Below are 25,408 nucleotides of genomic sequence, written 5' to 3' on the forward strand. Positions count from 1 at the left end.
CGATCGTCAAGTCAACGTTTGTGGATCGCCTGGATACAACTCTGGACGCCAACCGCGTGCGTGCTCGCACTTCGTTAATCACATAACACATATCCTGACTGCACATGAAGAGGTTCAAGTGGTTGGTGTCAACAGCTCTGGGGTACGGTACCGGTAGTCCAATATTAATGCTGGATAGTACCGGCGATGAGGGTGGTAAACGCTATGTTACCGATGTAGGACTACATGTACATCGTCTGCGTCGATCGTGGTGAAAACTAAGATGGTGAAGTGACGTTGTGCGTGAATTATTAATATTAATCGCTGAGAATGACAAAAAAAGCTGGACCCTCGAAGGTTTCACGGATGACGACTTGCAGCACTGCTACGACGGACTCGAGAGGAGTGGAGCACCTCTGTCAGGGTACCAGGTAACAATGAGTCAAGGACACGTACTACGTCCGATCGTGCGGACACTTGCCGCGCACTGTGCGACGCAGTGTTGCAAGTGCACGACCGAGACCTCGACGCATTGACGATGAGCCAGCGCATTACATGTAGCCGCTCGAAAGAAACGGCGAATAGGACAGGCAGTCGGATTGAGGTGGAGCAGCGCGGCATTTGAAGAAGGAAAAGAGAGAGCTGCGCGATCCGCACACCAGTGCACGGAATGGACGACTACGATGCGACTACGAAGGTGCTTTCGTTGACTTCCGACGTCGCCAGTTGGACAGTGTCCAATTGAAGCGACATCGTGAGTCGTCGTCACGCCGTGGAGCGGCCAAGTGGGACCATGAGCACGCGGCAGGGTGATCAATGATCACCCCCCGGGTGACCTTGATCATGTTCTCGAAGAAAGAGAGAACGTAAAGAGCCCCCATTGCCAGTATGGAGCTCACCTGATAGTTTTCTGCCGAGTTACAAACTGCCGCAACCCTCTTTCGCCATGCAAACCGGCTGGGTGCAACGCCAGCCAGCCAGTATTGACCGCGCTCATGAGCGTGACGTTTCCTAGGTGCATCATGCGCAGTATCAACATGAATGGCAACAACACTTTCTTCCCTAGTTGCAGTAAATGCAAGTGCAACACGTTTATCATCGCGTGTCGGATTCAGTACAATTTCGTACCCTTCGCTTTCGGTGAAAATTATCGTTTTGCTTCGCTCTGTCCGGCTCAAGGCGTCCCTTTCACATCTCTACCCATATTGTCCATACAACATTGTCATCATCCCTTTCTATACGCCATTTCTTACCGAACGGATGGGAGTCAGAGCAAAGAGTCCCGCCTTCATCTTTTTTCCTCACTCTCGAATACGACGTCGCGAAGACAAGGGACCATCACTCTTGTGAAATGGCCCGAGGCTTCTCTTCGTCGCGGGTGGCGGGACCCGCGGCTTCTACGGCCAGCAACGAGTCTCTGGGTGCCTCGCGCGTATGGACGCCTCTGCGCGAGAACTACTTCGAGCCTCCGCTGCTCTCGTCGCGTGAGCGCGCGTACCTCGTGCGCAAATCATGCGAGGCGGCTCAGGAGCTCGTGGAACGCGCACGCAGCGCCGGCGGGCCTATCGCATGGCGCCACGTAGAGAAGGACAATGGCGTACAGATCTATGCGGGCTCTCCGCGCTCGACAGCCACCGGCGCGGCCCTCACCGCCGCCAGTATGTGTGGCGTGACCAGTGTGCCGGGCACCGTGAAGGAGGTGGCGTCACTCTTCCAATTAGGCTCGACACGACAAATGAAGGAGTTCGCTAGAGCGCATCGAGAATGGTTCTACGACGGCGTGGTGTTGCATACCCTGGCTCCTCGGACAAAGGAAAAGCCTTTGCACCAAGTGACAGCCAAGTGGATGGTTGTGCAGATGCCACACGGTTTGCCACATCGCGATTTCTGCTACTTGGAGTGTCAAGACAAGTTTATCGATGCCAGAGGACGCAAAGGGTGGGTTCTGGGCCAACACTCGATCAAATTACCCGGTTGTGACGACCTGAAGAAAGAATTCGGACTTGTGCGTGGCAGTTTGTACCATTCCGGCTTCGTATTGGTGGAAAGTGAAGAGCGACCGGGTCATGTGGATGTGATTCACCTCGTGCAACTGAATTTGAAGGAACACACTCCTGTGCCCGCCAGTTTATTGCGAATGCGCGTGTTGTTCGTCGCCCAGGTGAGGAACATGCTGAGGAGTAAACGTCTCAATGAGCAGCGATACTTGAGCGACCTGGAGCTGGTCCCCAGGAAGTACAGAGCCAGATGTGCCGTGTGTCAGGACTCGTTCTCGCTCTTATTATTGAGGAAAATGAACTGCCGCAAGTGTGGAGAAGTTGTCTGTGCTGCCTGTAGCAAGGAATTCCCCATTGAGAACCGCAACTTTGCGGCGACGAATGGAGGCGACGAGGTGCGTAAACTACGCATCTGTATGCACTGTTTCCAGGTGATTACGAACGCCCCCAAGCCCACGTCGGCTCTGGTTGAACCGCCACATTCCTCGACCATGTCAATGAGTTTCTTGGGGTATCATGATGATGACAGACGCGCGTCATTTATGACGTCTTGTGTTGGTGGGCGTCATGGTCACAGAGAGGAGGAAGCGCCCAAGATTTTCTTGCAGTCCATGCGACGTGAGAAACCTTCAAGTCGCCGGATGTCCAGCACGTCGCCGATTCCTGGCTTTGGTGCGGACTTTCCGCCCTCGACGTCGCGTCATTGCTCACGTGGACAACCCCCCGATGCTGATCTGTATAGACGATCGCAGAGATACCAGCAACAACAACAGGACTACAGTCGCTCACGTGATCACCGTGGCAGTCAACGTATGCGGCCTTCTGACTTCCGACCAAGCCAGAGTTTGTCGCTGGATGACCCTATTGCTAGAGGAGAAGGACGCATCACGTTGCAGATGCCAGGACCGCCTGCTGTACCGTCTCCCGCCTCGATTTTCGACCGTCCGGTTCCTGGAGCGTCACGACGTCCGCCGAATGGGATTCCACGCAGTCAAAGTAGCGACATGCTGCTAGGAAATGGCCGCAATATGAGCAACTTCAGTCGTTTACAGGAGCTCAGTAGTCGCGAACGTCTAGAGCAACTACAGCGTCAGGACAACTACATGAGCCGCTCCAGTAGCGACCACCGCATGCCCGACGCCTACATGTCTGCGCTGCAGCAAGCCAGTCGCGACAAACACGACTTTGACGCTCCTCCGATGTACCACGCTCCACCCAGCGACTTTGGTGCGTATGGTGCGACGTTGGCTGACCACGCGGTGATTCCGGACTTCGGGCCGTACGATGCGACGCTGGACGACCCGAACGCGCCGCCTCCGCTGGAAATGAGTGCGCTGACGACGTCTGCGTCGACTATTCCGATTGATCTAAACAGTATGAGCATGGCTGCCATGCCGCCCACTGCTCCTAGAGACGGCGGACGCGACCACGAACTGCGGCGTCAACGCGAACGTGAGATCGAGCAGCGACGTTCGTCGACTAGCTCGGACTCTTCTGCCAGCTCTATCGACATTGACACGTACGACGATCCACCGACTCGTGCTGTGGTTCCCCCAATTGCCGAGCAGAAACATGACGAGAGTATGGGACGTATGACGCAGCCGGTGCAAAGCTTCGTTGCTGCGATGGAAAACGACGTGAAAGCAGCGAATATCTACGACACGGACGAAGACTCAGAGACGTCTATGGGGGCGTCGGACGATGAAGAAGAGCGTCGTGTCAGCGCCAAGCTTTCCACGTTGTCCAGTGCTCTGGCTCGTAAGCCCGTCGATGATGATGTTGAGGAGACGAAAGCTCAGGAATTCGCTGAAACGCCTGCGCTGCCGCCTCCGTCGCCTTCGGCTCATACTGCTACACGTAATGTGCTAGAGCGCCCGTCCATTGCGAACTCGTTGGTAGGCTCGCAATTGGCGCCTCCCTTTACTGACAACACACAAGCCGTGGCTCCTAAGAAGACTGGGGTAGTTGAGGTAGACCTGATTGACCGCGATCAACAGCTGCAACGCTCGAAAGTGGAAGACTTGATCGATTATGAGTATGACCAGACGAATATAGCCAAGAAACGCGATGAACACGTATCGGAGACATCTCCAGGATGCGATGAAGATAAACAAGTGGATCGTTTGGCCAGGAAGTACTCGCTACACGGGCAGATGGAGGCTCCCACTGACGGACAGCAGTCTGAGTCGGACGATGAGGCGATCCTCAACACGGTGGGCTGCGATATGAACTACTTGGATGCCGACATGCGTCAGTTCCACGACCAATCACTCTTTATTCGTCAGAGCCATGACGGTGGTGCGTCCCAATCGAACGATGAGATGTCTCCGTACGAGCGCATGCCGACGTCTCCCAAGACCAAGAGTGGTAAAGCTTTAGATCTGGCGATACCCTCACGTCCTACTATCAATCGTGAAGGTACTTTCGCTCTCGAAAACATGTCGGTGGACGAACGGCAGCGATCCACGAACACTCGTGCTGGTTCTGCCAACCGCGTGGTGCTGGGCCCCAGTGAACTAAGCGACAAGAGTTCGCCCTCGACCACACGTACCGACGACCGCTTTGCTACTGGTGTGAGTCTCGTTTCAACTGCTGTAGACGGCGCTGCTGATGATTTGGCGTTCAAAGGAGCTCAACGTGGCTACGAAGTCCCTCGCGACAGGCTAGCGCCAGTAGAAGATGACTCGACACCTCCTGTTATTCCCATGTCGATGATGCTGGCGGCGGACACGCTGCAGACCAGCGGTGATGAGGTTTCAGAGAGCCGCGCTCGTGCATCCAGCAGAATCTCCTTCTCCTCGGTCCCTAGCAGCAGTGCACGTGGCAGCAGTATCTGTAGTATGGGTCTGGATGCGATAACGCCGCCGGCAACGCCACCGTCTGCCTCGCCTGTCGCTATTGAGAGGCTCTCAGCAACGTCAGCATCATCACCTGCTGCCTTGGACCTCGCAACTTCTACGTCTCCTAGCTTCAACGAGGCTATCATCCCGCCACGAAGCAACAGTACTGCGCCGGCGTATCTTCCTGATCGTTTCCGCGCGGCAGAGCAACAGACACCGCCTAAAGAGGAGCCGACCACCTCGACCGCTTCGAGTACGCCAAGACAGAGCACCGACAGCAGCTCCGCTCTGGACAACTTCCAGCTGAACTTCTCGGCTTCTTTCAATGCGCATCAGCAGCAGAAAGCACAAGCTGGTGGTGTCACCGAGGACGCTTCACGCTTGCAACAAGATGAGCGCAATCGGGCGAGCAGTGCCAGCAGCACGGGCAGCAACGACGTGCAGGTGTTCCGCTACCAGTCGGTTGGATCGTCAGTACTGGACACCGTCCCCGCCTCGGGTGTGTCAGAAGATGAGGATAGCGAGGACGAGAGTATGCTGCTGTCGGCACGCCAATTGTATGGACGGTTCGGCAACACGAAGCAACTGTCGAAACTTGGCGGCGATCGTCCTGGATTCCAGCACACACTCAGCCAAATCCAGCAAAGTTTCGACGAACTATCAAGTGACAGCGAGGACGAGGAGAAAACGCCTGCAACCCAAGTGGCCGGACGTCGGGGGTAGACTGCGGAGGGTCTGAGGGTGACAATTATCACAGGAAAGTCTGGTTCGTGTAAATGATCGTGTAGATGTCGTTCATAGGGTCCACCTTGCATCAGCAATATAGAGGATTTCGGCCCTTTTCTTTTAAAAAAAATTGTGCACAGCTACTGTAAGAGCACCGATGCTTTTGAGCATGTGACTTTTACCTATATCGTTTAAGACAAAACTGTGGTGGCCAAAGATGCAATTGTCACGATAATTGGGGACGAAGTCCCTTATAATAATGTTATAGCCTGATTTAGTTTGTTTTTACGACTACTCCTATTTACTTTCTACGGGGTATCTATTAATTATTGGAATGGGCTAAAGGTACAAATTATAATCATGTAAAAAAAAATGAAAAACCTCGATTTTTTAAAACATAATGATCATTAAGCCAAGGAACGATTGTCCAATTTTATTTGATTTGTAATTGAAGGCATCACCTTTCAAAGACATTAAAGTCAAGGGTCCTTTTTATTAAACAGGGAAATCACCACGTTATTGTGGTGGCCTAGGAAATGGCGTAAAAAATCACTTTTTATGATCAATTCGGAGGCTCTAGTAACCCTTTATTAGGGATAAGAAACTGCTATAGCTTATAAATCTAGTAAAAATTGGCGTTTGTAAGAAGTTCGGCGCCACGAACCGTTGCTGCGAGGCATAGCGGCACTGAATGTGTCTGCTGCGCGTGCGAGTCTGGTGCGCGCAGCCAGCACGCAGGCGGCTGCGATACCGGCCAATTTGTCGCTGGCCGAAGAGAAGCCAATGCCGCATGGCCTGAGGCCTTGTTAATCCTTGGCGTCGATGGCGATTGGCCTCGATACTCGATTCTATGTCGAGTAGTACACAGTCGCCATCACCCCTTTTTCCCCTTTGTGGCTCCGATGGATGGCGTTTGTGGTCTGAATCGGTTGTTGTATTATAATTAAGCTGCTTCTGCGAGAACATTTGACGTACTGGAATTTACTGTGGGGGTGGGAAATCGCATTTCAGTTAAGCAATAGAAGGAAGTGTGTAGATTAGCATTGATGTACTAGATGCTTCGACAGTATGCAGTGGTTTGTTTTGTCATAAGTAGGCTTCCGTCGTTCATAACATGAGCTAGTCGTTGGAATCGCTTGGGATAGCTAGTGCTGCTGTGGCAACGACGCGACTTTACTATTTGCTAATGAGAACTACACTCATCGTTGATCGTATATCCGGAAGGGTGACGCATCATCAAATTCATGGAAAAGGATGTTGGCGTAGCGACCTGCCTTGAAGAAGGTTGTCGTTTTATAGTAACTAATAAGTTATAAAGTCGCAGCCTTCGTGTGTTGCACAAGTGAAAATTCGTTGCCATACTTTCTAATTTGCTTGAAGGCGCTATAACATCCAACATGGCACACGGACTCACTGACTAGGTGGATGAATGTTAGAATGCACTTTAATTGGTCAAATATGTAGCCAATAGAAAATGCTCAAATACATATTGAATTGATTATGAGGAGGACTGGCCAACCAAGCAGTGGGTGCCTTCCAAAACCCATATAAAACAGTTTAATCGCAAATTTTTTATGAGTCCTTTAATCACCCTTTTATCACGGTGATGCGTTTTTATATCGGCATTTAGAAAAACCTACAACCAAAACCCCCTATTAAATAGTGTTTTGTCCCAAATTGGCTGTGTTTGAAGTTCAAAACATACTGTGTTGAGTAAAGGATGACGATCGTGACAGGTCATTATAGGACAAAAATAGCTCTACAATCTCTATTTATCAAGATTGCAAAAGATAGCTAAATGATTTGCACCCCCCCTTCCCTGCAACATCCTGATAGAAGATCTCGATAGAGAAGTTGCTATGAGCAGCGACGGAGCGGTATTAGTGCTCAGTGCTGCTATGCGGCGACGCGACAAACGTCGCAAACGGTACTCTCTACTCTTGAGTCGCCTGCGACGAAGCCTCCATGAAGAGAAGCTACGTATTGAGTGGCAGAGACTCGTACGAATGAGGCACTACGTAGCTCTCGACTGCTTAAAGCACCCCATGGAGTCCGACCGGATGCGATTGTGGCTTAACGGCACCGATGGGAACCTGATAACAAAGACGAGCTTATCTCGGTAAGATATATTTGTGTCTATCTACATAAACAGCGACCTGACAGTACAAAATGTGTATTTTGAATAGAGCTGCGTTCGAGATCCTATTAGAGCGTTTTGCGCTTTGTTTTGAGCTTCCTCAGTACTCTCCGCGTGGGGGAGACCCAGGAAGTTACAGCACCACCATCAGGTTCTGGGTCTGTTGTTGTCGTTTTACGTAGGTACCGTGAAAAGGGAATCGCGTTGCCTCATGTTTGCTGTGCCACCCTCCACACTCTCATGCGTGTTAAATGCTGCGGAGGACGCCATGTCTAGAGCTTTAAATGGCTTTGCACCTGCGCGAATTGTGTGGCCATCACCACTTCGACAAAAGGTTTTGGCAAAGTTAGTGGAAGCCCGCCAGCCGCTCTGGTCGATCACAGTGATCACGAGTCTCGTCACGAGCGAAGTCAAGAGACCGATTGATAGTAGTAGGCGCTACCATTCCGGGGCTAACACCTATTAAACACAAACACTAATCGGGTTAACGCGTACGCTTCTCTAAGACGATACTCCAAGAAGAAAATCATCACCTTGTAGCCGCACCTAGGAGCTTGAAGGCCATTGCGGAATTGTTCTGCTCATACCTGAGGGCCAATAGTACCATAGCACAAGTTAACAAGTTAATAAGGTCGAACAAACAATTCGGCGGGAGAATATGCCCTACTTACAACCACCGCGAGTCTGATTGTGCGGTAGGAGAATGATTTTGGAATGAAGTGAGGCCGCGGTAGGCGCGAAACTTCGCGCCTTCGAATCGTTTACGCTTTTCAACTTCAATTTTATGAAATGTGCTAGTTAGGGGAATCGCTTAATCATATACAAAACACAAATTACGTTTTAATTAGTTGCTAAATAGGGGTGCGTGATTAAAGCGGATAAAACGGGATAAAACGGGAAGTTTGGTGAGACGACTTTCTCGTCTCACCATATCACGAAGTTTTTATCATCGTTCAATCCACCCTAACCCCAGTGATTAAATTATTTATGAGGGCTTTGAAAGGCACCCAGTGGCTAATTCTCAGTTTTGCTTAGCTGAAATTGAGTAGTTTTGTGAAGCATGGGCTACAAAATTTTTATGACGATACTGGAATTATCGTACTAAAGTTTTTATCATTACTGAAACAAATATTCCATTCTAAAAAGCTCGTATTTTTTTAACTGCAATGTATCATTCGAAAGACATGATATCATCCGAGTCTAAATCGGAATCAGAGTCTCTGTGGACGCGAGGATATCGAGCATTTTGCTTACTTGAGGAAGTTGTCGTGATTCAGCGCTCTGGTAATCGTCTTTTTCCTTCTTCTTGACGGCGTAGCAGTCATCCGTATTGTGCGAGCTCGTCTTGTAGAAGGAACACCACTTGTCACTCTTGGACTTCCGCTCGGAGCCATCCCTGTACTTCTTACTGTCTTTATCATGACTCTTAAAGACGCTTTTCACTCCGTGTTGGTATTTGGTCCTACCATGATGTTGCCTCCCTTCCTTTTTCTCACGTGTCGAAAGTTGTTGCTCAGCCTTCTCGATGCGTGAGAAGTAGAGCACAAGCTCGCTGAGCTTGTCGTACACAATATCTGCAGCTACCAGCTTGTCTTGCCAAGCACGCGGCATTCCTCACTTAAGGTAGATACAATGCTGCACGGTTACCTCCGGTTGGGGTCATATACGGTACAGATCAGTTATTGGATCAAATATTCTTACTCTAATGGTGATCAGATAGCTCATTAAGATTAAGCAGCGTGTATCAATATCTCCTGGTTAGATATAACTACGACGAAGCTACCTACTCACTATTGCTCTTCCTCATTCACCTCGCCTAGACCAATCGGCTTCCGAAGAGCTGTCGGATGCCAGCTCAACTGCTGGAGGTTCCTCGTCCTCAGAATCATCAGCAATGTCATCCGGTATTTCAACGGGCGACGGTAGCTGTATGCGCTCGCGTGGTAAGTGGCGTGCCTGTCCGCGCGGAACATCAGCAAGGCGTTGAACATACTGCGCCGATAGTGTCTTGATAACACTAACGAAAGACGTCATACTAGGGCGGGGCTTAGGGAAATGGCTGTTGAGCTCCCTGTTAAACTTTTCTAAAGGGTTATTTGTCCGTGCGATGAGCTCGTTGTTTAGGCCGGCAACATTCCATACGCTCACGTCGTACGTTTCCAGCCACGTCCGATTAAAGTACCCCCAGAATCCTCGCCACTTCGCTTTAGAGTACGAAATCCCGACCACGCCACAGCGCTGGCGGATTTCACGCTTCACCCACTTGATAGCACGCTCCATTAAGCAGTGCTCAACAATGGTAAGCATGTCGACGACACCGCGGGTCATAGCAATACAACACTCCTCCTCCGGAATCAGAAACCGCTTCATAGCTCGTCTCAGAGCCTGCTTGAGATGAAATAGGCAGCCTAGGACAATTGCATTTGGAAATTGAGTCTGCACAGCATCAATCAGCGCGATCTCGAAGTCGCACACGACTTCGGCGGGCTCCAGTTGCTGGTCGGTACCTTGTACCACGAAATGTATCATGTCCCAAAAGGCATCACCACTACGAGAGGTGCTCAATACGTAGTAAACAGGTACAAACAGCCCCGAAGCTCTATCATGTACCATGAAAATGACACACGGTTTGTAGCCGGGTGGTACACAGCGGAATGTACCATCAATAAAAATCGTAGTTCCATTGTAGCGGAGAAGGTTGACGAGGTTTGGGTGCGCCCAGCCGATCAGCCGAGTAGGCTTGTTAAGGTTCTCGCGGTTGATAGTGACGTAATGAAACTGAAAGAACGAAACCGTTGCGTCCAACGCCAATGATAGAGGCGGGATTTCGATCGCTCCGTGTACATCTCCACTGAAATGCCTACTGCGTGCCTGATAAACACGTCGAAGCACTTGGGCCTCCGACAGCCCGCGCACAACGTGTTCATTGTCTGCGCCGTAAAATTCGTTGCGCAGCGCTTCCCAAATACGCCGCGCAGGAAGCGCAACCTGGTCGATAGCGAGCATGTCTGCCCGGTCCTTCATCGCTCCCGTGACATCAGCAAGGCTACTGCCAACAGCATCAACGCGGCGACAGGTGTGGGGGCGCCCAACTGTGTAGCCCATTGTACCAATGAAGAATGCCATCGTACCAAGACAGCCTTGGCGCCAATGACAGCAACGGTATGATATCTTTCTCGACGATGCCCACGCCCTAGTATACTTGAAGCCGCGAAAATAGCACGTGGTCTTCTCCTGGCGCACTTGGCCTCTGGGACGGCTTGACGACAACGTTGGTCACCCCAGCGCCGTCTGGAGGTTCGGTGTTCCCCGGGGGGAGACTGTGCAGGTGCCTGCATGTTACCAAATGAGCTCTTCTTCACAGGTGCCTCGCAGGGATCCCCGCTCTACGTGGCCTCTTTAAGGCCGTGAATTTTCAGATCTCGCATCAGATCATTGCGAAATCAACATATGTACAAAACTCTGATCTGTACCGTATATGACCCCAACCAGGTTTTACCTGCTGCACCTCGGGCACTTCTTCGGCGTTCAGTGGTACTTCTGCGAGCATACGGCCATATATCTTCGCACGATGGGAATAAATCCTGACGACTGTCTCATCGCGACGCTTCTCCCTGGTCCAGAGCTCGTTGTCCAAGTCTTCGCTGAAGTCTGCGGGAGCCGACAACTGATCCACGTCTGCAAAGAGCTCCTCGAAGTACTTGACCGTGGTGATGGCGTCAATGGCGGCTTGCTCGACTTCAGGCCCCAAATCCCCCTCGATGAGAGCAACGAGGTGGTGGGACTTTTGCTCGTCAGTTCACTACTTCTTGCAAACTAGACTGCAAAATGGACTGCTCCACTGGATCTAGTCTCGAGCTCGTCCTCCACGGAACTTTTGATCTTGATAAGCAATCTCCGCAGGAGTTGCCGCGGTCGCCGGTGTGACTACCACCGTGTTGGCTACTAGCCCAGTCTTGTTCAGCGCCCCATGCTTCATAAGGCGTTGGTTGATTGTCTTGAATCTCTTGTTTCCGATTTTTTTTCAATTTTGATATACCAAAAGGGCACGCCAGGGGCTTGCAGAGGGGTGTATCGCGTCCAAAGGCCCTGCAGGTGGGGAACTGCGGAGCTTGATGTAAGATGGAGAATAATAATAGATTTAGACTGCCTCGTGCTCTAACCTACTTTATCTAGCTCTTACCTTGAAAATCTGAGGTTCTTACTGGTGCAATCAGGTGTCTTCTGGACTTCCACAATAAGTGGATACGCGAGCGATTCCTTCCTTCGCAATTTAGCGGTCGAATCACCTGTATCAAGGCAACGATGGCCCTGATGAGACTTCAGCGAGCGGTGCGGCACTGGCACGTAGCTCTTCGGCTGGGCTTACGAAATAAAACTTATTCTAAATCCGTACAATCAACCCGTCCAAACGCTATACGCATTCGCGACTGTTTCGCGATTGGCTTTCCGACTAGATACCGATAATTTATGCAGCTACAGCACTGCGACCACAAGAAGGATATTGGTGGGACTCTTCACGCTGAAGTCTCTTCACTTCAGCGTAAAGACTCCCCGGGCAACATTTACGGAGATGAAATTATTTCTGCTTGTCGTAATTTACCGTGATGCTACGCTTGGCCGCCCGACACTTACCTGGGTCACAAAGGATACCAGATACAAGTATACTAGTACATCCCCAAACTACTTGATTAAAGTAGAGGAGCTGTTTCTCATACAAGCTGAAATGACACGTTATACAGGTGTATACATGTGAGTGCTGATGTAAGTTTTAAGAAGACAGCGTTAGTTGGGCTCTGAGTATAAAAGGCTAGAGTAGTTTTGGGTCGAAATGGATATAAAATCCAGTACCACATCGCCAAGCGAACGCCCATGCTCGACGTTTACGGGTAAGATTATTAGCAAAGCTCATAATTAGTGCAAAAAAGTAAAAATTACCCCAAGCTGATCCGTTGAATATTCCGTTTGTGAATGACCTGCCTCCATTAACTCCAAAGTGGTCCACCGGTGAGAGCTGTTAATAGCATTTCGGTCGAACAGCTCTACCTATTTGTACGCTGTCGCTTTTCCAATTGCCTCTTTATCACGTGGAAATCTGTTTTAAATAAAGCGCTGTCCTTGGAGTTCGCTTAGGGCAAAACTTCGTTTGCGGCCGGGCGAAGCGGTACACTGTACATGTCCGTAGTAAAAATTAACGGTGGTGCTGATAAACTCAAAACATTAAATGTATTCTGTTGTTTAAGGGAAGTATTTCTGTAGACTGCACTTCGAAGTTATCGTCTACTTTTTCTGGAAATTGAGAAACCGCATCGCCAAAAGTGTCAAAACTCGAATGAAAAGCACGATTCCGAACAAGATACCGCAGTTTCTCCAGATGTGTTCGTGCTTCATACTGAAGTTGACTTCAAAGTATTCCTTTACGATAATCCCTTCGCGCAACGATGGTGGCGCGTTCGACAACTCGTTGCATCCAATGGCACTGCTGCCTTCACTAGGGCAATCGCCAAACACAATAGTGCACAGCGCCGACATTGTGTAGGTGAACGGATTGATGTGGTAGATCCATTTGACGCCTGTAGGCAGCTCCGAGGCGGGGGGACTGAAGCCCGCGAACAAAAAGGTGAAGAGGCTCACGAGCATTCCCAGGATTTCCGCCACCTCCACATTCGGGGTCGCAAACACAACAAGCTCGGCGAGATACTCTTGGAACAGCACACCCAACGACAGAACGAGGTAGAAAGTGAAGAAAGCCTCAGCACCGGTGAAGCCCACAATTGGATAAAAGACTGCCATGAAGAGCAACACACCCGCGAAAGTGTACGGAATCTCGATGACACTTGAGCCGAAGAAGTACCAGAACGCGTTGTACGTTTGAGCCGCACGCTCGCGATAGAATGCCGAACGCTCCTTCGCCACGACTGGTACAAACCCGTTGAACGCGATGATCCCGATGAAACCAAGTGTGGAAACGACCATTCCCAATCCGGAATTGATGCCGGCGTACGTGCTGAAATCCGTGTCAAGATACGTGATGCCCGTGAGAAGACCCAGTCCAGTCCACACAACGAAACGCGTCAAGTTGTACGACGGTGTTCTCCAGTACATGTTGGTGAATCGAAGAAGCAGAAATCTCATTTGTGTGAGCTCCGTGGCAGCTCGTTTGTCGCCGTATTCGAGCGGTGGCAGGGAAGGTGACGGCCTGGACACACCCTCACAATCCATATCCGACTGTAGGCGCGCGTGGAGTGCGCTGGACTTGAAGATATGCACAAAGTCAGTCTTGTCACCGTTCACGTTGCCGACACCGGCACCAATCACGTCCAACATCCACGACGCCGGGTTGTAGTTGTCTCGCAACTTCTCCACTCCTTCGATCGACTCAAAGTACTTGATCATCTCGCTCGCATTCACGCCCAGTTCTCCCGCAAACACCGTCTCACCGCCACGTTTGAGCAGCAACATGCTGTCAAAGACTTGGAACACTTCAGCTGACGGCTGGTGAATAGTGCAAACTACCGTGCGACCGGTATCTGCCACCTTACGGACACCGTCCATGATCAACTTCGCCGACCGAGCATCCAACCCACTTGTAGGTTCATCCAAAAAGAGAACACTTGGCTGTGCTGCGAGCTCTACGCCGATCGTCAGTCTCTTCATCTGCTCCATGGAGCTGCCACGAATGATCTGGTCTGCAATTGGACTGAGTCCCAGTAGCTCCAAACAAGTGTCCACCGTGTCGTATTTGTAGCTTTCCGGCACATCCGCTCCTTGGCGTAGGAATGCACTGAACGTCAGCGCTTCACGGATCGTAGACGACTCGGAGTGAATGTCCATTTTCTCACAGTATCCCGTCGAGCGACGAATCGCGAGATCCGTAGCTGGGTGTCCGTTTAGTAGAATCTGTCCTTGAACCTTGCCACCCGTTTTGCGTCCGGCGATCACGTCCATCAGCGTTGTTTTACCTGCACCCGAAGACCCCATGAGTGCAGTAATAGTACCAGGACGGGCGTATCCGCTGATACCCTTGAGCAAATCGATGGTCTCTTTCGGGTTCGCTGGATCCGGAACTGTGTACCACAAGTCCTTGAACGCCACCGTCACTGGGACAAACCGGTCACTTGCTGCAGCCACGGGTAACACGACTTCAACATCTTTTTCCTGACTGCATGGCGTCTGCGCCAGAGAATAAGCATCCGACTTTGAGGGCTCAGGGATAGCTTCGATGGCCAGCACAATGTTCGCGGGTCTTTCATAGCGATGATACTCCAGAGCAACAAAGGCGCAGAAGAGAAAGAGGACGTAGGACGCCACCATAAAGACCATGCCATACCAAATCCAGTATCGCTCTGGTGGGACTTCGTATGTGCTTAGCGCGTACTCACTCATCTTCATGCCGTATCTAGCGCAGTAGTCGATACCGTCGAACACGCACGTATCAAAGCGGGACTCAGTGTACTGATTCACGGCCAGAGCTCGAACACCCCAGCCAACAGGGTTGATCCAGTAGAGCCAAATGAGATAATCCGGAATCTGGTCTTTCGTGATGGTAAAGCCAGCAAACAAGACGAAAAACTCGACTATCACACCAGACACGGGGTTGGCCACATTGACGTTGGGCGAGACACTTGACAAGAAGAAGAAGAAGGCGCCCATTGAGATGTTGATCAAGCACAGCGTCACCACAAAAAGTAGGAAGCTACCCGCCGAGCTCACAAAGCCGCACATCCAGTACACGATGGAGCTAAACACGACAGTCTCCAGTAAGATCGGAGGTATCTGACTGGCTGAGAAGGACAATACGTATGATGCAGTTCGGAAGAAATTGGCACTGCGTTGCTTGTAAAAGACCTCACGGGCAGCGATGATCATCGGGATCTGAGAAGCCAAAGCCAGTGACAAGCATAGCGTAGCCTCGAAGATGATACCCATGGCCAGCTGCGGATTAGCGGGGTCGAACTGGTAAAACACGCAGCCATACAACAGCGCCATGATCGTGTTCATAACTAGCCTCCCGACAAGACCCGACATCTCTCGACGCATCATGTTCACTTGTCGCTTCATGAGCAGTGAAGTACTATCCCAGAAGCTTCGGTAGAACTCTGGCTGAGCTTCAATATGAGTATTTTTGTTGTAAGCAAAACTGGAGCGAACTGAGTCCTCAACGTCTTTCAGTACGTGGGCGTACATAGAAGAGCGTTCGAAGGCCACAGCAAACTCGCGAGAAGAGCGAGGGACGTCGCTTCTCACTTCGTATTGGTCCTGCTCGTTGGTACCGAGATCCATCAAGAAGTCAGCCACATCACGTTGTGGAGGACGTTTGAAGCCAAGACCCTCGAAGTACCGCAACGCTTCTTCGCCAGGACCATGGTACATGACGCGACCTTCGTTCAGAATCATCACGTTGTCAAACAACGCAAACAGTTCAGGCGACGGCTGCAGCAGTGAGATCACCACTGTCTTGCGAAACTTCTTGGCGATACTGCGCTGCGTCGTGATGATGTCGAACGTCGCTGCACTGTCCAGACCGGTGCTGATCTCGTCCATCATCTTGACGTAAGCGTTGCCGAACTCCATCTCGCCAGTCGTCACCCGCTTGCGTTCGCCACCGGACACACCACGCAGCATTTCATCTCCCACGACGGTGTTCTGGCAATTGTCGAGTCCTAGTTGCTGGATCACGAGGTCCGGATAGTGCTGATACATCGCTCGAACCACCTTCAAAGCCTCCGCATTTTCCTCTGGGGTTCCGTGAACAAACTGTTTCTCCCAGTACTCGGCCAGATCCCCACCGCAACAAGCGTGCGCGAACTCAAGCGTCTCCTTCGCAGTCAACAAGGCGTAGTGCTCGTCGCGCTGAGGCACATACGATACCAACTGCGACAGTTGCTTGCGCACCTCCGATAACGGAGTCCCATTGTACGTCACGTCGCCCTCAATAGTGATGTTCTTCTCCTCCGGGAATCGGCCGCTGAGCAACTTCATCAAGGCAGACTTGCCCGATCCAGGTTGTCCCAGTACCAGCGTGATGGTACCCGGCTTGAAAACGCCACTAACATTAGTCAAGATCTCCTTCCTCACTGAATGTTTCTTGGCGATCACACCCCGGACGGCTTTCATCATCTCATTTGGCAGCGTGGGCAGAGTCGTCTTCAAGTCGTTCTTGTCCGTCACTGCGATGTCGGCCGAGATGGAAATTTCTTTGAAGCAAACTTCCAATTGCGGTAGCTGCTTGTTCATGGCCTTTTCCATTCGAGACGTCACGTGATCGTGTAGCTGTAGTGGCCCTCGAGCCATCAACGTCTTGGCATCATCGTACTCGATTACCGGGACAAGAGGGTCGCCTCTGTCGTCTGGATGCATACTCGTCCTCTTGAATTGCGTTGTAGTAGCAGTGGATGGAGGTCGTATGGAGTTTAACGCCAATTGAGAAGTGATGGAGCATAAGCTGCCGTCGGGATTAATCGCCGCTGATTATTGGACCCACTTGCGTCGCAGAGTGCGTCCATTATCATTTCGATTACGACTGGACCAATCATATCGACATGGTGATGATGGGACGCACTGTACATTATTCGTCCAGTCGAAGATTGCAAACATCGACGTCGACGCCAAAACGTTTACTCTTCAATGATGACATACGCGTTGCCTACGGATGCTTGTACCGTACCGTACACAAGTTGTAAGAATTTACTTTGAATTTATTAATTATAAAATGTAGCCATAGCTCGCTCAGAGATGCTGACCCCACCACCAATCTCACTGATGACCTTCAGTTTAAACTCATTGCTATAGATGCGTCTGCGACCGCTAGATTTGCGAATAGAGCCTCCGAGCTCAGTATTTTCAGCTTGACCACGTTCACAGCTATTAACTATCTCTGTTTCCGATAGCAACAAGGCCTCTACTGTAGATGTCCAGCAGCAGCATCTGCCAGTCTATTGGATAAAACAAATGTATGGTTCTAAGTTGGGTTAAAAAGAAGAACCTCGTGTCATATCATTTGACGCAATCAGTTGGCAATAGAATTACACACGTAATGACATTCATTCTGTACACCGTCAAATCTGCTACCGGTAGACGGATTTTGACGTGACGATATTCTGAACAACACGCCAAAAGGATGCAGCTCAAAGGACGTGGTTTGACCACGAAGTAAATCGTCTCGTGCCACAAGTTGTTTCCTCAGGAGAGACTGCAACTATTTTATTTCCGATCTGCTTCTAGTTTTGGACTTTCAGGAAAAACATTAATCTCTTGCCAGCCATCACCACACGCTATCGTACGAGCCGTCCAACTGACACAGAGAAATCCCATCATATATTCCGATCTAGCTTTTTTAATTGCTTCTTGGGGCCCAACAGAAGGACACTTGCTTTAGGTAGAATGCCTACAACTCGAATAATCTGACCGTCTGTGCGTTAACGGATGCAAATATTCAACCATTCCAGCTAATGAGCATCCGACAAAGGCCACACAAGAGCTCACAAGAAATCGTAATTTATCACCCGAATCGCGACGGGTCAATGGAGGGCCTCTGCTTATTCGTATTAACACCAAGTCTGGTCATGGAGCTGGGAAACCCACCACGTGACGTAACTTGAGCGATATCCGTGGTATTTCAAGTCCAGAATCTGCTGCAACGAGAAAAGATGCGAACTTTAAATATGTCACTTCCTTGTGATCTAAAGAGGTCGTAAAAGCTCGCAGATTTGTCTGTGCCAGGAAAATGAAGAAGGAAAAACCAAATTGTTGAATCGAAAGATTCTATTTTGCTGTCGATTCAAGTTTCAGCACAAGTGAAAGGCGTTTTAAGCGGAAATTCCAGTAATGCTACGTATTTTGATTGCACTGTATTGTCTTGTCTGGGGGTTCCCAAGCGAAATCTTGGTGTTTCCAGCCCCCTGTTGCTCGAATTTTTGCAAATGCGAAGTGACCTTGGAACTAAATGTGAGCTCATCGTTGAGTATGTGCTGCTGCTCTTTTCTATTGGTCGGTCATCTGCTGTATCCTCCACAGTAAGCAGTCAGAAAAATATTAACAAAGTAAAATCTCTTTTCCCAACCTGTCGTAATGAGAGTATCAGCTGCCGTCGTTGAGCTAATACTTTCCTCTTCTTCTTGAAAGCGGCATTTGATTTCTCCACCTCCTTGTGCCACTTTTGGTGAGTTCTTTGGCGTTCCTCCTCATTCCGCATTTTCTCAAGTTCATCCTGTTCAGGTGTTCGTTGAGCCTCTTCCTATCGAGATCAGTCAATTATGCTACCATAGGCAAGTCGTCGCACAGCGCAGCCCATAACAGCAAATACATCAGCTCACACTCGCTTGTATCTCCGCTGTGATGGCGGCAAACAGCCGCCGCTTGCGGCGCTTCTGAAGGTTCTTGCGGTTGGTGCGTGCGGGCATCAAAACCTGTCGTTAGACGTATTGTCTCTATTTTTAGCAATTATTATACTAAATCATAGGTTTGAGCAGTTGGCAACTGCCTTCTCTAAAGTTGAAGTGAACTTCATTCTCATTCCGCATTGGGCGCCCGCACTCGAGAGCGTCAGGGCGTCGACATACCCTGGTTTCTTCCTGTGCACCCGCCTGAAGGCAGCCTTCTCAATCTATATTACATACTACTGAAGTACATCGTTTCCTCTCTCTTCTTCACTTAATTCTAAAGGGAGTCGTGCTCTTGTCGCAGCTTGACACCGCCTAGAACCGGAGTAACCGCTCTGTGTGAACTAAGAGAGAATATACGATGTTTGAGAAGGTAGTGGAGTCGGTTTTGGAGGAGTATGTGAGCGAGTGGGTGGAAGGGCTTGACTCGGAGAAGATGAAGGTGGCGTTGTTCGCCGGTAAGGTCGAATTCCGAGACTTGAGGATGCGTGGTGCCGCGTTGGATAAGTTCCAGCTGCCCATGAAGATGAAGTCGGGTAGCGTAGGCAAGCTGAGCATCAAGGTGCCGTGGAAGAAGCTGACGTCGCAGGCTGTGAAGATCAAGATCGAAGACGTGTTTCTCGTTGTGGAACCCACAGAGCAGGACGAAGCGAGGAAGAACGAAGAAGATGACGATTCGTACTTACTTCGCACGCGTTGGGCGAAGCAACAAGAAGTGAGGATGCTAGAACTGTTGGAGAAGGTGAAGAATGATGGCAACTCGTCAAGTGCAAGTGATTATGAGGGAGATCCTGGAGCTGGAGATCCAGACCCGACTGCATCTTGGAGTTATCGCAAGAAGATACTCAACACCATCATGGACAACGTTTCGTTCGAGTTCACCAACATTCATATTCGCTACGAAGACTCGAAGCATCTTGCGTCATCGATTCCATTGGCACTTGGTCTTACGATTGACTCGATTGTGATTTCGACTACGAATGCTAACGGACAAGAAGAGTTCGTGGATCGTGCGCAGGCTCGCACTGCGTTTGTGCATCGGCGTTTAGAGATGGTGCAGGCTAGCGTGTATGGAGATCACATCGAATCCTCTAAAGTGAAGGTCGGGATGGGTCCTATGGCCTCGGGATCGAATATTATTCATCCTTTCAGTACTCGGATCAACCTGGCACGGAACCACGATGAGCGATCAGCAGCTACGATCCCTAAATTGCGATGCTCGGCGGAGATAAGCGCGATAAGAGCGTGCTTAAATCCAGAGCAAAGTACGTTTCTCATTGGGATCGCAGACTTCGTGTCTGCTCACGAAATGTACTTGAAGCGTCTGCATTTCCAGCGGAAGCGACCAACTGTTCGTGTTCGCTCGAATGCCAGACTTTGGTGGCAATACGCTTTGCGTGGTGTAATGGAACTACATACTAGTACAGCTAATCAGAAGATAATTACGACAACTGGAGCAAGCAGAAGCCCATCGCGGAAGGCAAGTGTTTCTACCCGGCGGTACGATTGGAAGCTATTCGTGACGCTCTGGTTCGCTCGGAAAGAGTATATTCATTTGCACAAGAACATGTTACGCGCTGCAAAGAAGAAAAAGCTGGCCATTGAGAGTTTGATGGCAGATCGAAATCGCCTTAACGAGCTGGAGGACAATTTGGAAGTGCCGACGATCGTCTTCTTCCGGTTGTGTGCAGCGCGGGAGCTTGAACTTGAAGGTCAAGGCAACGATTCCCCAAGAAAACTGTCGCAGTGGAAATCTAAGTGGTCGTCTGGGAGAACGTCAAGTGGCAGTTCAACTAGTGGAGCGTCGAATGGCCGAGACAATTTTCTCGAAAAGTTGGAGCTCTATGTTGGTGTGAATGATCGAATGCATTCATCATCAGAGGGTCGAACTTCGAGTTTTCACGAGGAACGGAATGTGGAGGCTTTGCTGATGGCTTTGGATTTAGTGGTGATAAGTTTTGAAGTTGTACTGGTGGAAGAGTACAAGGACGGAGACAAGTCAGACACCCGAGACTTCCTAAGGTTTGAACTCAACGAGTTTGTCGTGACTGTGCTGCAGCGAACTAGTTCTTGCACTGTATCATCACGAATCACGTCTATCCAGATTCTGGATTTCCGTCAAACTTACGAGGTAAAACACTTAGAGAAGAAAGAGCCGCAAGCGCTTCTCTCCATGATCGATACGATCACTCCTAACGGTCAAGTTGCGACGCGCAAGAATCCGTTCGTAGAATTGAACATCGAGTCGTCCGAGAATAAGTTCCAGCTTGATTGTAAGTTTGAGAGGTTCCGCTACATCCACAACTTATACGCGACATCAAAACTCCGCGCATATTTTATTCCTAGAACTGAGGATGTTGCGGCACCAGCTCGTGCTAAGGAGAAATCACCCTCACCACCAAAGTTGACACGGAAGGCAGCTGCACTTCCTGCTCAGTTGCTACGTAAGAAATCCCTCGAGAACGCATTTGGAGCCCCTGAAATTACAAAACCGCGTCGAAGTAGCAGCGTGAGGGCTCGAGCCATTCCAACCAGAGAGATTGCGTTTTCAGTCATACTACCGGAGATCGACGTTTTTGTTCATACAACGGATGCCTCTGCTGAAGTTGAAGCGCGATTGCTTGGAACCCATTTCCAGAATGGAGTTGCACACAACACGTTTGAGCTATCAATCCAAGGTGCCGAGACCTACTTCCTAGAGCCACATACCTCAGCCAGTTCGGATGGAAAACGTGAAGGAAGCAACGAATTTGACGCTGGAGGGCGAAAGCGCTCCACTTTGATGCAAAGTACGAGCCTGGTATTCTATGGGCAGAAGCTTGTGGAAGGATATCTGGTACCGAAGTGGGAAATGAAGTGCACGTCCCCTCCCATCCAGTTTTCGATGTCCAGCAAGCAATACCAGCAGCTTCTGCAGGCATCGGCAGAATGGCAAGGGCCCAGTCATAAAAACGAAACGATGAAGTCTGGTAAAGCTACTTTGTTTGTAGCCGAAGATGAGCGTCTCAATGTCGGCATTTCGATCCCTCAAATATTAATTGACTTTAATGGCGAAGGTCCTATCCAGGAAGCATTGAGCGCGGCATCAACAGAGTTAGAGGAACTCACGGGGTTTGAGTTAGATATACGAGACCTAAATGTGATGGCAAGATTTTCGTCGGTTGCTCAAGCTGCTGCAGTGGACATGAGCGCGTTGTCGTTCGTAAAGCGCGAAAGGCCGAAATTGCCGGAGGGAGCTGCTAGGTCAGATCCCGTTACTATAGGGGAGTCTGAAGCCGTAAACTCATCGATTCCTACGCCACTAACAACGGCATCTGACACAGTCTCTGCAGCGTACGATCCGACAACAGGAAATCGTATTTGCAAGTTGCTTGAGCTTCGCGGGAAGACGAGTATCATGGTGTCTAGTTTCGAACCACTGATGGGCGAAGTCAAAATTGAGCAAGCGGCTCTGTACTGGGATCACGAGCTGCTTGTCGCACTTGTACGTTATCACTCCAAGTCTTTGATCGGCAAGCAGAGTAAAGCTGTCGTACGTCCGGATTCAGCTGATCCTGCGCTCACACCCATGACTCGTTTTGCTTTTCAAGTTCGAGTCCAGCGATGGTTTGCTTTTTTCATGCCGAAAGCATGTCGCCAGGAACAGATTTCGTTTACGCTTCGTGGAACTGATCTACGCTTGGATATTTCAACTTTTGACACCGAATACGCGTGTGTTAAGCTGGATAGTTCAGGCGAGATTCAACTCATATCAACTCGGCTGAATCGAGTCAAGTCTGAAAATGATATCGAGGGTGAAGGAGCTCGTATTGAATCTCGCTCTGAGGAAACACACGTTCTTCTTCGAGCACAGGCTCCCGTAACAGTGACGCTAGAGTCGGCTGGTTTTGGATCGCTAAAACACCGTGGTGGAGCTGCAGCCCACTACAGAATCGAAGGGGAGGAGATGCAGGTGAACTATTTGCACTCGTACTGGTCTCTGTTCCTGAATCATATCACAAAAGAAATTGCTGGTTTTTCGCGGTGGACAGACTTGCTCAGGATGCCAGCAGGATTGCAAACACTAAATGAACGACTAAATCTCGAGATGGAAATAGCCCATGTGAGTTTGTTATTACCCACATGTGAGAGTGAGGGAAAGCACAAAACACCATCGGATCATATCGAACTCGACATTCGCGACATTTCGTCCTCATCACGAGCCTATCCGGATGATACGACACTTGAACAACTCGGCGTTCAAGTAAGAACGCTGCAGGTGATTGCAGTGATGATTGAACCAAAGAATCCGAATCAAATGACTACCGATGAGGAGACAATTAAAGACGAAGCCCCAGTCCGTAATTTCTCTCTTGGACAATTTAGTGACGTGTTTATTGAGCATGTGGCCGTTCCGCTTGTATCTTCTTGCAAAGGAGTAGCCAAGGATGATGAAGGATGCGAGGATTCTTCGCTACTCGACATCATGACTGTTTTGGAAGAATTGGAGAAGATGCGCAGTCACATAAAGGTGTCTTTGTCATCATCTAGCAACTGGTTAAACTCTGCTGCTTCTACCAAAAAGGATAACGATGCTGCGGATGGTACATCGCGTTTGGCATTGAATCCGTACCAGATCGAGCTGCTGTCGCGTATTCTCGACAACAATTTTGCGAGCCTTCCACCCCCTGTATGTCGCAATTTCAACGACGCCGATGACCTGAAAGTCTTGGACATGGCCTTTGTTCTGGGAGATTTAGCTCTAGATCTTCTTGACCCCTTTGACTCACCCATTGACAATAGCAATGGCGACAGGCCGTCAAGTGGCACGACAATAGCTCGGATTTCCCTCGAGCAATTTAAGATAGCACTGGACGGTTTTGCATCTCTACGATCTCAAGTTCGTGCTTCATCATGCAAGGGTGCGCTTTGGAAGGTTGATTACAGTGAAGACGAGACACCTGACGATGCTGCAAGCGAAGTGAAATCTGAAGTGCAAACACTTTGTGGCAGTATTTTCTCGTCATCAATGGATGATGTAACGAAGCAAGGAATCGACATTGTAGTGGATCAGCGTGTTCCTTCATCTGACATCGCGGCTCATCCTAAAGATGTTCGCATCCATTTGGATGCATGCGAGCTTCTACCCGAAATCGTAGAATTTGGACAAAGGATCAGATACTTCGCCTCCATCGAATCTGAGCTGTCGGATAAAATTGACCGCGCTGACAGCTCTTTGAATGTGTCTATTACAACTGGAATTGTTTATTACTTGGCTGCAGAATGTGTTCCCAACCACGTGGACGAGTATGGAGCTGAAGACGAAGTCTCTCGTCGACTGTATCCCCACGACGCGACGTTAAAAATGATTGCTAGTGGGTGTATCGTTGGACGGTATCACAGTGACGATCCTGATAATTCAAAAACTCAAGTGTATGGGCGTAACATGTCGGTAAAGGTGAGCTCGGAATGGCCCCCAGACCCAGCAGTGTTGATCGCGCCAGTTCCTACAAGTCCACAGTCAGACTCGCCCACCAAAAATGAAGAGCCTGGGGCTATTCAACCTCAGACAAAATATGAGCGCATTGTGTGTGACGACTTCACGATCGATGTCGAACTGGTCACTGCAGAAGACGCTGAGGCAACCATAGCCATCAACCTGACTCATTTCCACGCTGTTATCTGCACTGTTGATCTATTTCTCTTCAGTCAAGCCAAAAACGTGCTAGGAGCGGATGACGACGTCAGTGATGGCAGCACTAAGCGAGAAGAGACCGAAGAAGATGGAAGCTCGGAAGAAGGAGAAGCTGACGCTGATTCTAAACCTGTGGAATCCCAACAAAGATCACTCGCGCCGCCAGAAATTGAGTTCCGCGAGGATAGTATCAGTATGGTTCAGCTGCTACTTGAAGATACAAGTATCACGCTTCTTCGACAAAGTGGGCCCCACTTGTCACCAATAGCGCGTCTTTATACCTTCCGCGCAATGTGCAAGGTGACCTACGAAGTAGGAGAACGAATCGATGGGGTTGTTCCGACATTAACAGAGGTAGTAGTGGAGTTCCCTGATGAGAGTCTGAACGAGCCAAATGCCGACGATGGAGTAAGTATTTGGGGTTTTAACACAGCTCTAGGTTCGTGGGAACCGATGGTGGAGCCGTGGATGTTTGATCTTAAAGGCTCTTTAATTCGCGATGAAACAGGAGAGGTGACTGCAAATCTGGATTTCACTGGGAAGGAAGGCCATCCTCTCAACGTCAATATGTCTCCGGCGCTGATTGATTCACTTTGCTTGACGGTGAAAGCTTACGATGGAGCTTTACATAGCGCACAAGTTCCTTATGTATCGCCGTCTAACGTCATTTCATC

The 25,408-nt window shown here is 49.8% G+C and overlaps 4 protein-coding genes across 4 annotated transcripts; 2 read left to right on the top strand and 2 right to left on the bottom strand.

The window, feature by feature from the left end:
* Positions 1 to 1,322: 1,322 nt before the first annotated feature.
* PITG_08974 (uncharacterized protein) lies at positions 1,323 to 5,685 on the top strand (the record flags this gene model as incomplete). The annotated part of the gene is made up of 1 exon (XM_002902966.1): positions 1,323 to 5,685. The coding sequence occupies one exon, from the start codon at positions 1,331 to 1,333 to the stop codon at positions 5,537 to 5,539; it is 4,209 nt and encodes a 1,402-aa protein (XP_002903012.1).
* A 7,274-nt stretch (positions 5,686 to 12,959) lies between these two features.
* PITG_08976 (ATP-binding Cassette (ABC) Superfamily) lies at positions 12,960 to 16,928 on the bottom strand (the record flags this gene model as incomplete). Its single annotated transcript, XM_002902967.1, has 4 exons — positions 12,960 to 13,583; positions 13,650 to 13,889; positions 13,983 to 15,776; positions 15,888 to 16,928. 4 exons carry the CDS (start codon positions 16,926 to 16,928, stop codon positions 12,960 to 12,962), a joined length of 3,699 nt encoding a protein of 1,232 aa, XP_002903013.1.
* Positions 16,929 to 18,662: 1,734 nt separating this feature from the next.
* PITG_08977 (uncharacterized protein) lies at positions 18,663 to 19,081 on the bottom strand (the record flags this gene model as incomplete). The annotated part of the gene is made up of 3 exons (XM_002902968.1): positions 18,663 to 18,677; positions 18,784 to 18,888; positions 18,995 to 19,081. 3 exons carry the CDS (start codon positions 19,079 to 19,081, stop codon positions 18,663 to 18,665), a joined length of 207 nt encoding a protein of 68 aa, XP_002903014.1.
* A 340-nt stretch (positions 19,082 to 19,421) lies between these two features.
* PITG_08978 (uncharacterized protein) lies at positions 19,422 to 25,396 on the top strand (the record flags this gene model as incomplete). Its single annotated transcript, XM_002902969.1, has 2 exons — positions 19,422 to 25,142; positions 25,367 to 25,396. The coding sequence occupies 2 exons, from the start codon at positions 19,422 to 19,424 to the stop codon at positions 25,394 to 25,396; spliced, it is 5,751 nt and encodes a 1,916-aa protein (XP_002903015.1).
* Positions 25,397 to 25,408: the final 12 nt, after the last annotated feature.

This window comes from Phytophthora infestans, genomic scaffold (assembly GCF_000142945.1).
Source record: "Phytophthora infestans T30-4 supercont1.16 genomic scaffold, whole genome shotgun sequence".
In the NCBI taxonomy this organism is placed as follows: Eukaryota; Oomycota; class Peronosporomycetes; order Peronosporales; family Peronosporaceae; genus Phytophthora; species Phytophthora infestans.